General features: G+C 27.7%; 1 protein-coding gene across 2 annotated transcripts in view; it reads right to left on the bottom strand.

Annotated features, from left to right (window-relative positions):
- Positions 1 to 16,783, bottom strand: part of LOC105149025 (sex-regulated protein janus-A) — a 77,551-nt gene that overhangs the window by 462 nt on the left and 60,306 nt on the right. For both annotated transcript variants that reach the window (XM_011061163.2, XM_011061170.2), the window contains exon 3: positions 3,606 to 3,733. In XM_011061163.2, coding sequence (XP_011059465.1) covers positions 3,606 to 3,733 — 128 coding nt within the window. The remainder of the gene's footprint in view (positions 1 to 3,605; positions 3,734 to 16,783) is intronic.

Below are 16,783 nucleotides of genomic sequence, written 5' to 3'. Positions count from 1 at the left end.
CAATTATTATCATATTCGCCAGCATAATGATTATAATTAATTAATTGGTAGCAATTGTTACGAGAATAGACTTCGCGTTATTCAATTTTAATGAAGTGTATACTTGACATCGCCACAGCCGTTGATTGCAGCAATGCGCGAAAGCAAAAAGGAAGTAAAAAAAAATAAAGAAAGTGGAAATTAAGCTTTTGGATAGACTCTTTTAGATAAAATTGTGATGATAAATTGAAATATGCTGTATTTTAAAGAAAGCTAAATGCGAGTGTTAGTAAAAAAAACTTTCAAATTAATAAAAAGTTCTGAGGTTGAAAGAAAAACATTATAAATGCGCCAAATAACGTGAATGGATTATTTAACGCAAATAGATAATTTAATGGATTTTTTTGTAATAATTATATTACTTGTTTTTATAATAATGTACTAATATTGAATTGCAATTTAGTATTAATCGACGCATTCAAGCTGGCCTGCTTGGCAAAATTGAATGTGATTAATTGAATCTATAAGTAACAACCAATCGTATTCATTTTCTCGGCAAGCAGGCTAACCACTTTGTCGATTTGAATGCGCCCAATAATAATATAATATTGAATTAACCCTCTATCTATATCTACGGTCACGTGGAATTTCGCATCTTCCGTCAACAACCTAGATCTTTGAGCTTCAATGCAAATTTTTTTACAGGTATAATTTGTATTCTATCATAATTCATAATTAAATATTGACTATGCTTTTAAAGTTCAACTGGTCAGCGAAGAGTTAATATTAATTTGAAACGTCGCGTGTTTCTAATTGATCTTGCATAGCAAGTATCAGAGAGAGAAAGAGAAAGAGAAAGAGAGAGAGAGAGAGAGAGAATTACATAAAATATTTTATAGTTTTTAATCTTACACAAAAATCTCACAATTATTATTAATAAAATTAACTTAATACTTTTTTCCATACATAATATCGTTACTCTTCGCGTAAATTGTACGGTATTAAGTCATGTTCTCATGGGATCAGGAATAATCTTCAAGAAGACAGAAGTAGATAAAATACGCCCCCATTGCTTATAACTGTAACTAGCGATACGAAAACAGAGCATCAAGGATAATGTTAAAATTATTCTCCTCCGGGCGTTGTTAGATTTAAAGAGGGCGACCCTCTTTAAATCTACTTACTAATATCCTTTCACTTCTATCCGAGGACTCTTTAGTTTTTAATATATACATTCGAATCTTTTTCTTAAATCTTGCGTTTTAAAAATATTTTTTTATCAATCTTAATTTCTCGTAAAGCTCTTGTAATATGAATTATCCTTCCAGGATGGATTGCAAAATTCAATTTAAATTCTCGAATAAATAATTCGGAATGCTTCCGCCGTTTTAAGATATATTGGCTTGTTCATTCCTTATAATGTCTATATAGTACTAAGATATTTTCTCTGAAATATAATAGGATGAATATGCAGCATGTTGAGGCGTTCATATCATATTTTACGAAACGCACAACTTCACTATATCTATCATATTTAAATTTATTTACTAAAGATAACGGTAGTCTGATAGCATCCTTACTTTCGTCCTTACAAATTGCAACTTGTAGCCAAATTGAAGTTATACAACTCTTTATGTAATAAACTCAACGCAGTAATTAAAATTTACATTGAGAAAGGTTACTAGTAGTAACCCTGACGTCAAGATGTCGAGAATTTTGTCAAGAGATAGCAGGATTAAAGCAATGTATTTTAATTAAAATAAATTATCTACTCTTTTATCGAATAAATAAAACAAATATTCAGGCCAATACAAGATGCCTATGCGTTATGATAATTATCGATATAATAATATGGTATTATTTAAAATTATATAAGAAAAAAAAAGAAAAAAAATATTACTTTAAATAAAAGCGTAAAACAAGTTTTGTAATTAAAAAACACAATGCTTGATCTAGTGCATTGCGCGTTTAGCATGTAATAAAATTAAATGATATCGTATGAAAGTAAAAACTTATAGCACCGTCGTAATTTTTGCAACACACTCGTAATAATTAATTGTCTTATTTACGCGAAATACTTACGATCGTAAATGCCATAACATAGCTCAATAAAATCCAATTGCGTTACGGAAGTCGACGGACATTTCCAAGTTTACGTAAATGCAATTGCAATTTTACGCTTGGAGATCGATCGACCTGCAGCGTCAAGGTTTATAGCATTTGTACACTAGAAAGCGTTTCGCAACGAAATAGAGGAATTTTTGTTGTTGAATATAAAATATCTGTCTTAATATTGATTTACTGATTACATTGGTCGGTAAAAAATCAACTATTTTCTCTCTCCAAAGTGTGATTATTTAAAAAATTTTTTTTCGCACACGATATCGTATGAAATGGAGCGACAACCAATTTAATATTGTACCTCAATTTTTACTAAAAATCCTGACATGTTACATAAATTCTAACGACAGTATCGTGTTGAATGTGAAAATTTTCAAGGTATATATTATTTCAGAGAAAAAAAAATGATTTTTTGTTAAATTGTGTAATAATTATACAAAAAGTCTAAAATTTAAACAATCATAATTTGATGAAAATAAGTCACACAATCATAAACTAAAATTCATTTGAAAGCTCTCAAATTAAAGAGCTTTTAGATACCGTTTATTAAGAAACAAACTTTTATTCTGTTGTAAAAAAATGTTAAAAATGATCTTTTTTCATTTATTTCATTTTAATTTATTCCAAATTGTAATATGTTACACAAACTCTATCTATCGTGTTCAACGTGAAAAAATGTTTGAAATATGTACTATGACACTTCGGAGAAAATTTGAGTGTTGAATTTAAAAAAGAATCAATTTTATTAACGTCGCGTGCGCGTTTCGTTTAAATTCTTTTCCTATTCTTTCAACTATTGTATTTGCGGTAACATAATATTGGAAATATACATAAAAAGTACACTCCACTGAAGGAAATTTCTATTTTACACGTACAATTCAACTGATAAAACGCACGTAAGTTCCTATTCGATTATGTTTGCGTCAGAGGCACCAATTCTGTCGGTCGAACGAATTTAATCTGCTAAAGTTCGACATACGATGACTGAACGTGGGCGTAAAGCTCGTAACGAGCAACAGAGGTGAAAATGTTTATGCGCTGTTAATCATAGATATTCCTCTATCCGCATTTAAAGCCTAACTGATACTAGGAATATATCACGGAATATATTCACTTTAGACGTCGTTCATGTCGTCCAATTGTTAATCTTACTTTGATAAGTATGAACATAATTTCGATTAACAAAGGATCTTCACGTTGAAAAATGAATGAAATATACATGTAGCGCATAATATATCACAATGAATAATAAAAAATAAGTGGAAAATACAGAATATACAAAATCACACAGTGAATCAGAAAATCAAACAGCTGTTATTTTTGTAATAAATAGACAAAAATGGATGAAATACTATACTTACTAGAAAAAACTTGTTATTTTTATTAAAGCAAAAACATATAAAAGTGAAAAATAAAATATTTTTATGTCGATTAAATCAAGGATGTGCGAAATTGATCAAATAATAAATATTCCGATAAATTTCATACTAAATTTCAAGACTTACTTGCGAATATCCATAAACTTTGATGGTCTTTTCGTCGGGGTCGTGCTCAATTCTTCCACCGCCTACACAATTCGCTTGTAGACCAGCATGTTTCTTGATTTGTTCATCTACTTCATCGAATATATCAGCTAAAACAGAAATAAAATAATGTACATGATAATGGAATTCGACACAATTTTAAGGCTTATACGAATCCATCAATTGGATGGAATTACAAAGTAGAGTACGTAAATATCTTAGCATTAACTCAATTTTATGACGTTATAACTCAAATTTTTGACGTTAATATTTTAGCTGTAGTTCCATTTCCAGTCTAACAAATCAAATCGGCGCATAATTTATAAAACTAAAAAATATAGCATATAAATGTTATTAAGTACTAAGATCCGCTTTAACCGAAAATAGGATTCTTTCTTTTATTTGATTTGTGCTGAACTATTTTTTTATTTTTTTACAGTTGGCGTATTGATTGTATTATCAAAATTTTTTTAAGTATTTGTAAAAAATAAAGTTATATAATATACAATTTTGAATCAAAAAGTAACTAAATAACAATGTAAAATAAAAAAAATGTGCAATTTAATATGCTAATTTAATATGGATATTAAGCTTATTTAATCATATTACATAATATTTTATTATTATATGCTTACAATAATAAAAAATCTCACTAAAACATAGGTATAATATAAAATCGTTAGACAAATCATGTTTTAAACGTAAGATTTATTAGTTTTTAGAAAAGATTCTTTAAAAATATCTAATCTAGGTGTAGTAAAAAGAAATCTATTATTTTTCCAATAGATGACTAAAGCCATTTATTATATTTTCTCAAATATATTTTAATATATTTTCTCAAATAGTATCTTGCATAGCTTAACAGAAAGATATGTTTAAACGATGAACTTTTTTAATTCGCATATAGGCAGCAAAGTTATTAATAAGATTTGACGAATACAGAATGAAGAAAAATAAAAGAAGATAAATAAAATCACAATCGTCCTATATTCTATATCAATATGTTGTTATTGCTCCATTTCGAAGGAAGACGACAGTTATAATTTCCGCTTTTTTTCATCACTTTCTTCCCCCTCCCCCCCTCTCTCTCTCTCTCTCTCTCTCTCTCTCTCTCAAAGATTGCAGAAACTTGTGCCGGATACAAACTACCGATCGCGTATAAATAGCTACTCGGAGGAACGAAAGCTAATCGTGATTCCTATCCCAAGAAAAAGAAGTGCGACTTCTGTCCTGTTTGGATAGTCCTTCGACGATACTCGATCGATATCATCACAAATTCCACGTCCTTCAGCAAACGACACAGAAGCGCTTCTCATCTGAAACGCGATACGAATTCACAACAAAAATTTACACGCGGCTATAAATAAGTATCGGTCAATCAAGCACTATTGTGTGTCACCGGTGTGTCCACCAGTGTTCACGAAAAAGTTAAAAGGAAGGACTTAGTATCGATTTGCGGAAAAATCGAGAGAAGCACATACGTGTTTATGCATATATGATACATGCCACGTGAAAGAAACATTCTTTGAAACGCGTGCTGTAATGCTATATATATATTATAACGCGTCAAAGTACATTTCACGTGCGCGACATGAAACAGACGATAAAGGGAGGATTTTTCCCGATAAAAAAAAATCCGAATCAGAGCATCACGCAAAACATATAAAAAGCTCATCGTTGCGCGGTAGTACGCGCAGCACGAGAATTTCTATTAAATTTATTGACACACGCTACCTCACACTACCTCACACGTATTTCAAGATCTTCGTAGATGTTCTACTTTGAAAACGTAAAATTCCCATTATTTTTCAATTTTATATTAAATATAATATAAAAAAGTAATTAGAAACAATATAAAATTTATATATTGAATACAAAATTTATATGTAAGATTTATATAAGATTATATAAATATATAAAATGTCATATATTAAATAAACAAAAATTATATAAATTTATATACATATTATAATTTAATATAAATTTCTTATTATCTTTAAATGTCACTTTTTACTTCGATGCAGAATAAATACTTCAAAAATTTAATTATTGCAGAAGACGCATAGATAACGAACTATTTTTTATTTCCTATGAAAAATGATGAAAATGTGCAGAATACATTTTAAGAATTGTGGATTCGAGAAATTGGAAACTTTTCAGAAATGACTTCTGAACTTTATTTTTTCATTTTCTGTTTAAAGAACATAACTTTCTCAAGGATAGTACTAATTCAAATTCAATGTTATATTGCAAAGAATTTAACGAGATCATAATATGCATAACTTTTTATATTTTTACTTTGTTCCATGAATATTTCTTTTCTCTTATTTGTTTGCTTTGATAAAGAATAGATAGAGAATCTTCGAGTTTCTCCGTTACTCGAATGAGCACGTTTCGCAACAAATAACGCACTTACTGATTGGATTACGTTGTTGCCTCTGGAGATAAATAGTGTATTATGGATATTTTATACAAAACCTATAAAAAAGTCTCGCGTTTCCACAAAAAAAAAGAAATTCTTAATTTTCAACTTACAAAATCTATTATATAAGTGAAAGTAAAAACTATACTATCCATATATGATTTCCTTTTTCTACAAACATAATTGACAAAATAAAATTAATGACATTTTAATAAGCGCACAATTTTTTTACTGTTTGGTAACATTTGCGATAGAAAATGTATTTTAAAAAATCTTATTTTATATAATAATCAATTATAATTTCAAATATAATTCTTCTAATTATTACATAATTATTAAATAACTATACCAATAGTGTTGTTAAAAATATTTCAATCAAATGTTTTTGTTTCGTAAATAAATTAATTAATCATTGAGATTTACATTCATTAAATCGGAGTTTAGTGCAGGATAATATTACAATAAAATTGTAATAATACAATAAATATTTTTAATCTATATTTAATAATAAATAGAAAATTACGCGTAATAAAATATAAATGAAAAGGATAAAAATTTCTTCTCTTATTTATTACTAATATCAGCTGCGATAAATAAAAATTAAATGGATGAATTAAAAATTAAAATAATATAAACCTTCATTGTTAATTATTCAGAAAACCGTCGCGAATCATTAACGGTTCTCCACAATGTGGTCTTTGCTGAAACAAAGGCAAGAATCGTGTTCTTATTGAACGAAAAAAAAAAGAGGGATAAGAAAAGGTCAGGAAGGATCAGAACAGATAGTTTCATCCCCCTTCCAATGTTCATGAGCCTTAACTTCCGCAAAAGCACATATATCTTGTCATTCCGATCTATGTGTTGTCCATTAAGAATCCCTTCTATCTTCCCCTTCAGAAAATGAGAATCCAGGATAAAAGATAAAAAGGAAAAAGAGCGTACGCAGGGCAGTTTACTCAAAGCATGCGTAAAGGCGAGAGATAATAAAAAAAATAGTCGGAAACCAACGTGCGGAAATCAGCACAAATAGAGAAACACAATATCTTTCTCAATATAAACGGAAAATGATTTATTTTACGAGAGACGGATTGCCAAACTGATTACTGTGAATACGCTAAAGAAAATACATCGATTGTTATATCGCACAATAAGACTCTCGAAATAGAGACATGTCATTATTAGATTTAAATAATTAGATTGAATTATTAGATTTGATTATTATCTATATAGAAACGTTATTTATCTCCATAAATATTACAGAAATAGCGAATCATAAGTAACAAAGATCGACATAATAAAGGATAATCATATACATAATACATTACTTAAATAATTTCAAAAAACAGAGCAAACAATTTATAGATAAGAATGACAATTTATTCATGACACACGTGTATTCGTAATAAACATTTTAATAATGAGACAGCGACCCAAAAGTTTAATAAATTAATTTGGAACTTATGTATTTTATATAAAGTATCTACTTTTTAATTACATCACACAATAAATAATTAAACAAAACTTAGTATATTTATTCATAAAAAATTTACTGATTATTTACAAATTTTATATTTTGCTTCATTATCGAAGAGATTCAAAGGAGTATCATTCTTATCAATTTATTCAAATCTATTTTATATATATTAGGTGTTGGAATTAATTCGTAGCGTTTTACAAGTGATGGGAAGTACTTTCATTAATGTATTTTTTAATGCTCATGTGAAATAAATAACATTCTTTCATTAAAAACGCTACGAATTAATTCCAACACCTAATATAAAGAAACTTATAAATTATGGTTTGCACAACTTTTACTTCGAAATCTGCCTATCATATTTGAAATAATTCTTGTAAAAATTCTGCAAAGCATTTTCAATGAATCAATGAATTATTTCAAAATCATTCAATATATATCAATAAATTATTTTAAAATGAATCCATTTTAGTATAAATTAACTTCAATAAATACTTAAGTTAATTAAGCAATTATATCGATATCAAAACTTCTTATCGTTATTTAATGTCTGCTTTCGTCTATTAGTTGTTAGCGATGTCGAGAAGTTTGACAAGTTTATACGAGACTTGTCAAGAAAGATGCAAGTGCATAGATCGACAAAACCAACCCTGCAGTAAATGACGTCCATAAATTTCTTGTCGAACACTGTCATTTTCACGATGGCAGAATAACAAGAAATAAACAGAAATAAACTAACTTTAAATATATTCTAAACGCTCTTTATATCCGACGTTTTTATGAATAATTTTTTAAACAAACAATGATGAATAATTTTGGGTAAATAGTTTTATATTATGAAAAAACTTTAATTATGCGTAAGAAGAAAAAAAAATAAAATTACCGGAAAAAATTCAAATTTTAGTTTTAATAATTTTTTTCTTAATATATCGACGATGTGCGAAATAAAAAATATATATATCTATAATATATATAAATATATATATATATATATATATATATATAATATATGAATGTAAAATATGTAATTTATATATCTGTAAAATATAAAAAAGTTCCATTTTAGATATTTTTTAGATGATTTTTTAAAAAAATTTCTAAGTTATTTTTGCGTCTCTCTCTCTCTTTTTCTCTCTCTCTCTCTCTCTCTCTCTCTCTCTCTCTGGTTTAACTCCGAACGTTCTTTGTAGTCTTATACTTAAATCTACATATCGACAACAATGGAATGTTAGAAATTAATAGAAATCGTTGACAAAGTATACCCCTCAGTAGGCACTAAAAGCACGATCTGGTAACGCACTAAGTGCGAAATATGGTATAACACGGTAAATATAACGTTGATATGATATAGATATAATATAGAGAGGCAGGGGGGGGAGAGAGAGAGAGAGAGAGAGAGAGAGAGAGAGAGAGAGAGAGACGTAGGAAGAGAAATGTCTAGACTGCCAACCAGCTCGATATAGAGTTAATCAGCTTGTAGTGAGTTTCTGTCGATGGAAACTTCTGGAACCACAGAGCGAGTTTACACCAATTATGGTCGCAGAGCAACGCACGTGGAGCGATTGACAGAAATGGCAGGAATATCTAACACATCATACATAAAATATTCCAGCTTGAATATTTAAAAGTACTTTTTCCCGAAAGATAGGTATATAGCATGACATGAAAAAGCAAATGAGTCGGAAAGCTCAAATTAATTATCCTCTTCTTCTCCCCTTCCCCCTCCCCCTCTCTCTCTCTCTCTCTCTCTCTCTCTCTCTTTCTCTCTCTCTCTCTCTCTCTCTCTCTCTCTCTCTCTCTCCTTTGAAATAATCATGATCTAAACCCCGATAACTGTATAGCTTCATTATACATAAACGAAAATTACAACTGAAATAATGACAGTACATATATAAAGCCGAAAATATTTAAATACTTATTAAACGTAATATGATTATTGAAATTATTTCGTACTTACATTGTCGTCATGTTTGCTAATAACTCTAATAAATTGAATAGTTTGTTGATGATTTAAAAATACTTCACTGCAAAGTTTCACGCGCGATAAGAATGAAAAAATAAACCGATGATATATCAAATAGAAGATTTTCATAATATTTAAATTCATAATATTTTTAATATTAAATTTACATAGAAAATTTTTTTATTGGAATGTTAAATTGGATTATGTATACATTAATTAAATCTAAATATGTTTTAAAGACAAAAGAAAATATGATCAATTTATAGAAGTATAAAAAAGGAACGATGTTCAGACTCACTAAAATATAAGTGAGATATTAAAAAGACGACCATCAGCGACAGAAATGATTTACAGGAGATCGGACGAGGTGGTTACATTCTTCAAGTTTTAACGCCTCCTCTTTGCAGATTTATTACACCGATTTGCACTCGTTATTGCACGAGAGCTCTGAAACACGCAACTTTATACTACACGATCGTAGCAGCTTGCATAAAAACAAATGAGAAGATACACGCAATTAATGCAACGTCACCGTCACGTAAACATAGAAAGTTATTATTATTATTAGCAGAAATTATCTATAAATAATTTATCAGTTTATGTTTTGTATTATTAGTTTATGTTTGGTATTATTATTTCAGAACACAATTTATGTGTGATAATTATAAAATAAAAATTACAAATTATCTAAATTAAATAGAAATTTCTATTGTAAACTTCCAAAAGTGTTGGAAGTTTTTATCCAACAAAAATGTGCAAAATTTAATAGTTTTATTGTGACATTACAATAATATTTTGTGGTAAAGTATATGCAAATCTCTAATATGCATGCATACCACGTCAGTTTTGTAAATTCACAACAAATTTCTATTGTAAATTTGCAAATATTGCAAAATCACAGCAAAACGTTATATAATATGTAAATGTATTGCACATTTTTGTTGTAAGGATATTGTAAATTCACAAACATTTCTAACAATGAAATTCAAACGAGTTTAAAGCAAAAACGGTTGCAAAACAGAAATTTAAATTTTAGGTTTTAAATCTTTTCAGAAATTATGCTGAAGAGCTGATGGCTAATAGCTAACGAGGCTAGAACTCTAGAAAAGCTCAAAAAGAGATTTACCTACATATGAGAAGTTTACCTACATATGAGTTTACATTCGAAATTACATATTTAAATTATAAAAAAAGTAAGAATCTCTCGTACCACACGTTACTTAGTGAAAACTGCATGAGATAAAATCTTAAACTTTGTGAACGTTCTTCTAACATCGAATAAATATACCTACATTTATCTCGAAAGAATTAATTTTTCCATAAAGAAAAGCATTTCATTAAAACAACGCCAATTATTTAAGGTAACGACTATCTACCCACTCTATATAAACTGAATAGATCTGGCACAAATGGCTTTGTGCCAGATCTATTCTAATCGCCGATGAGAAATTAAGACATATTATCGACGATGATGCATGCTCTCTCCGCAAAATATGAATCGTGATCGTAAATCATATTTAATGGAACGCCAAGTAACGACACATAAGCAATTAGTGCTTCCTATTACACCAAGGATAAAATAAAATGGCAATTAAGAAAGAAAATACATTAATAAAAACAATATGTAAATTTCGTGCAATGATAAATTATATCTTTCTTCAATATTTATAACTCGCGAAATACTTCTAGTTCCAATTGCAATTCATTATCTCTAAAATTGATAAAATAAATTATATATACAAATATTAGAAATATATCTCATACAATTTTTCCATATGTATCATTTAGAGGTAAATAAATCTTTTTTTTGTAAATTATATTATAGTAAAAAAATTATATTAATGCGAAAAATATTTACTTTCAAATTTTTAATTTATTTTATCAAATCAATTCTGTTTCCAATTCATGACCGTAATATAGAATATAAGTAATATAGAATAAAAAAATCAATAATAAAAGTTTAATAAGTATACGCAATGTGTTAATTTGTTAAATTGTCTCGAATTGTTAAGACTAGGCAAAGAGGCAAAGAACTATTTCATTATGAAGAACATACTTCATCAAAATTTGAAGATATTGATTGCGCAGACTCAATTAAAATCTTAAAAATAAATTCTAGATGTTCATGACATCAATGACATTTGCAGTTTATATATCTAAGAGTGCTCATTTGTTAGCCCCTGTAATGAGAATGCAAAAAGCAAATGATTAAAACTACAAGAACGGTATATTATGTCTTATAGATGCAACGAAAAAATTAATTGCCCGCAAAATTCTATTATGCAGTGCTGATAATAATTACGAATCTTTCTTATTTACATGTGTTAGAAAATGATTTTAAATACATCACAAAGAATTTAATAAACTTTCATTTATTTCGCGACACGCAGTACAGTTATTTGCAATGCAAATACTCACAAAGTAATTATCGTTAACTGTCATGGCTTAAAATAGGAACATAGCAATAAAATGTTCCATATAACAAAATTTTTTTTAAATACGATAACAATTTTATAGAATAATAAAAGATTTACAAAAGATCTCTCGTTTTTTTTTACTTATAATGTCACTCATCTTCATCTTAAAATATATCACGAATATTATACTTTAAAACTCATCTCTGTGTCATCAAGACATCATGAATGTTCTATCTTAAGACTTCATTTCGTATATTCATCAACTGATCTTCAAGTAAAAATAATTCAAACACTCAAAAATATTATTTATCATTTTTTACAAATTATATAAAAAATTCTTTTTAATTAGATGTTGTAAGTTTCTTTATCATGTCGCGCTTATAACTTATAATATTTCAATATCAATTAATTTTTGTCAATGAGATTATAATAATGGAATTTTTAAGAGCATATACAGGATGTCTCACAACCACCGTACAATACTTTCACAGTGTATTCTAGATAAAATAGAATAAAAATCCTAATACAAAAATGTCGCTACAATGATTTTTTAAATTATAAGCTAACTTTATATATTTATAAGTCAAAAATTATTTTACTTTTATAGTCTATTATTTCTGAATTCTTTGGAACATTCTAAGATAAAAATATGAAAATGTTGAAGCTATATACATATAATAGTTTTTTAATTACAATTTTGATCAATTTTGATTTGAATTGTAATTCAAAAACTATTGTAGTCTCGACATTTTCATATTAGAATTTTTTACTCTACTTTATCTCTAGAATATACAAAAGTATGGTGATTGTAAGATCTATACATTGTAAGTTCTATACATGCCATAATTATAACAACACATAATTTAGAATCGAGGATGATGTAAGCGATTACAGAAAAATAATGAAATGATAAAATTGCAAAAATTAATACTAGATTTAGTCATGCATCAATCGAAGATGAATTCAAACAATATTGAATCGAGAATATTTATTAATATATAAAATTATACAGATGGAAATAATTCTACTGTAACGAAATCAAACAAAAAGAAAAACTTTGCACGGTATACATATACATGTATTTTTCCATCAATTTCATATTAAAATTTTAAAACAGTTTGAAGTTTGAAATATCGTTAGTTTTATTTATTTTCAATTATTTTTATTAAACAGCGTATAAAAAATATTGCACATATAAAATAAATTTAAAAAATTATAATATACGAAGTATAAATTATTTAAATTGTAAAACTTATAGATTTTATCATAATTTATCGAAGAATTTAAAGTATATAATATGCTATTATATATAGTACGTATAGCATATACATTAGAAATTTATTTGGATTCTAAGTAAAAATTTAATTGCTACCTTTAACATTTATATAATTTATATCTTATTCTGAAATGTTCAAGATTACTGCAAATTAATTATTCGAGCAATACGATAAGCCAATGATCAGATATGAATTTTTATTTGAATTTGTATGAAAAGATGCTAAAAAACACAACCTGCAATTAACTAAAAACGTCCCGGTCGTAGAATGTCGATATTATTCATTTAGCTGTAACATAGAAATATTACGATTGATCTTACTGTAATCGCAGTAGTAAAGAATATAGCTCGTTCATTGGTAGATACCGATTTCAATTTCCTAATGCACTGTAAAAAGCAACGAAGAAGAAATCTCAACGAAGGCAAAAGTGCGATACTAATCAGCAAGTGCGCGAAAGAACCATCGAGAAAAAGTTTTTAGCTTTCGTTAAGCTCTTTCCGAGAATGATGAATGTTCAGTCGAAGTTTTATTAAACTTTATCAACCATAATAATCGTTGTTTAATAAAAGATGCATTAATTATTGAATATTTACTTGAGGTATACATTGTTATACCAAAAGAACAATTTTTAACTATTGGTAACTCAATCTTGAGTTAAAAATCTTTTGGGTTAAAAATAATATTTTGTTATTTTTAATTTACGTATGTCAAAATATACATAAATCAATTTATTTCTGTGATTAGTTTCAATGTAAACAATTTCCATATGTATGTACTTAATAAATAATAAACTACATTCCTCTTTCAATGCATTTTCTTAAATTACATTGTTTAACTCCATTGTTTCAATTAAATTAACGATGTATTGAGTAGAAAATGATTTATAGAAATTATTAAACAAATAATTCAAATACTTTGACATTATTGAATTTAACGTATTTATGAATATCAAATACATAATTTTGTTTAAAAAAAAGTGCGCACAATCCTAATATTCGATTAAAAATTTCTTTAATCTTGACAATATTTGTAAAAAATCAATCTCAATTTTAAATATGCTAATTTAAATTATATTATCAAAAATCTTCTAATTAAAAAAAAAAAGGATCGAAGAGCTTATGTCTTCGAACTGAATAAAGCTAGAAAAGAAGATTCCCAAGATGCTCATTAATCTACAATAGAACGAAAATGTGCTGAACCCTTTCGATTCAGTAAGTTTCGAGGTTTCCAATTCATAGAGACACCCGCAATGAAATGTTTGCCTGGAAGGAGAGCTACGGAACGAATTCTAAGTTACGGGAAGATAGAGTGAACTAGAATCATGAAACTCGACCGAAGATTGACGTTCTATCGACGTATAGTCGTCACCTTTGTCTTTCCTCAAGTTACTCGCACGATCGTTAAACACAGCCCACTTTCCAAACGCTCGTTTATATAGTATCATCTTAGACAACCTTAGCAACCTCGGCAAACACGAAGATTCCAATTGCAAATTCCCAAAGCCACAGCATTCATGCCCAGGTCATGATATTTTCAACAAACTTACGTGCATAAACAGTGACGTAATCAAATTCACAAGGAAGGTACAAGCGCACTCTGTGTGTGTCGACACTAACAGCTGTAATTCGCCGTAAAGAGACGTTGAAGTTTCACAGGACTGTCTAGCGAGTTGCTAGAAACTTTTGTTAAATTAGCTTAGCTACTTTAAAACTACATCCCGAATCAAGATGAAATAAAAACCTGTTTAATGAACGAGTTTCACGAAGGTAGAAATTTTGTGAACCAAGTAGCAAACGTTGTAAGACTTTCGTCAATTAACAGTAATTACAGAAAATTGAGACTATACGTATATTAAGAGAATATTGAATTCTTCATATATAAAAAATACAATGTCAATTTTCATATTATAATTAAATACTATCAAACAATTTTAATATTCATCGAGAACTCATATTATCTTCTGGATAATAGATCAATTGCAAAATAATATTTTTCAATATTTTGATTAATTTTGCCGAAATATTTCATTTAATTATATAATTTTCAATATCTAAATAATAAGCAAACTATACTTTGTTTTGAAACTGACATTACTTTACATCTTAATAATCGATTAATAGTGCGACATATGCTCGAAACGCCGATAGTGTCTATCCTCGTTCATATCAATGTCATAATTCTGAGACCAACACTGCGTATACATTATATGATCGCGTACATGCCGTCAAATTTGGACCGTCAATTTAGGGAGAAATAATCGAGTTTTAATTTTTATGCTTCTTAAAATTAATAATTCTAATATTTTTCACATAACATTTATTTATATTCATGAATCTTTATTACCATAAGATGAAAGCACAAGAATAGAAGCTTTTAAGCGATTTATGCATACACGTGAATCATATCCGAGTCAAATTCTTCTTCTTTATCGATATAATGTCCGAGCGTCTGTGTTATGCCAATTTTATACCTCACTTATTCTGATTATTTATAGTAAATGTATATACAGTAACGACTTTTCTCAACGATAACCTTTGACCATGCATATCGCATTTCGTTCTTCCTTTGCTTTTCATATTCAATGTAGCTAACATAGCGTGAAGTAGAGTAGACCACTGGAATAGTGTTGTTATAGCTACACGATGAAGAATAAAAACAATTTTTGCAAGCTCAGAAATAACATCGTTATATTTCTGTTATAAGCATTATTCAATTATTATTTCGATTTTATTGAATTGCTTCATGATTTTGAATTATCATTGTAATAAATTTTATTAAAGATAGAAATTTTTAAATATGAATATCATACAATAAAAAAAACACACAGGATATATTTAACAGATTTTTTTCTATTTAAAAATACTGAAAACTTTTAATACTTTTAACAAACATCAATAAACAGTAGTAAATGTATTATTTAATATACAGAGTTTATTAAACAGGAAGTTCTTTCAAATTATCTCTTACAAATTTAAAATTTATCTTGTAAAAAAATATTGATAGAATGTTAAAAGATTACAAAATAGCAAAATTTATTTTTAAAAAATTCTCGCAAAATATAGTTTGACAATAAGTACACAGCAAATCGTGTTTTTTTAATTCATTAGAGCATTTTAATTAAAATCAAATTTTATTTAATAAATTTAAAATTTAAATATATTGAATCAATTATTACTTGTTGAATAATCATGATTTATACAGAAAAATGTAATTACTATCGGTGATTTAATCAAAGGTATATAAAGGTACATAAGTAGAAAAGATATCAATTTCAAATGAAAATTAAAAAAATTTAAGTAAAAAAAAATATATGGTTCATACAAATAATGTCAGTGATATATTTCTTTTTAATATTCGCCAATTTATTGAAGGCTTAAAAGCTCTGGAGTACTTAATGCTCTCACAAATCAATAAATACCTAGAATAACTCCGCTTTACTGATACAGAAGAGTTCGAAAAACCGAAAATCCGATTTGCTGCTAACACGTGATACTCCCGTAACAGTGATATTATTGTTCGGCACGCGATGCGTGACCTCGAACTTTACACGTGTTTATAACTTCAAAATCCAAAAATCTCAGAATTTACCATTAAAGCTCGCTCGCTC

Source organism: Acromyrmex echinatior, chromosome 3, assembly GCF_024713525.1.
Source record: "Acromyrmex echinatior isolate Ae372 chromosome 3, ASM2471352v2, whole genome shotgun sequence".
NCBI lineage: Eukaryota > Metazoa > Arthropoda > Insecta > Hymenoptera > Formicidae > Acromyrmex > Acromyrmex echinatior.
This window is presented reverse-complemented; position numbering and strand designations above follow the sequence as displayed.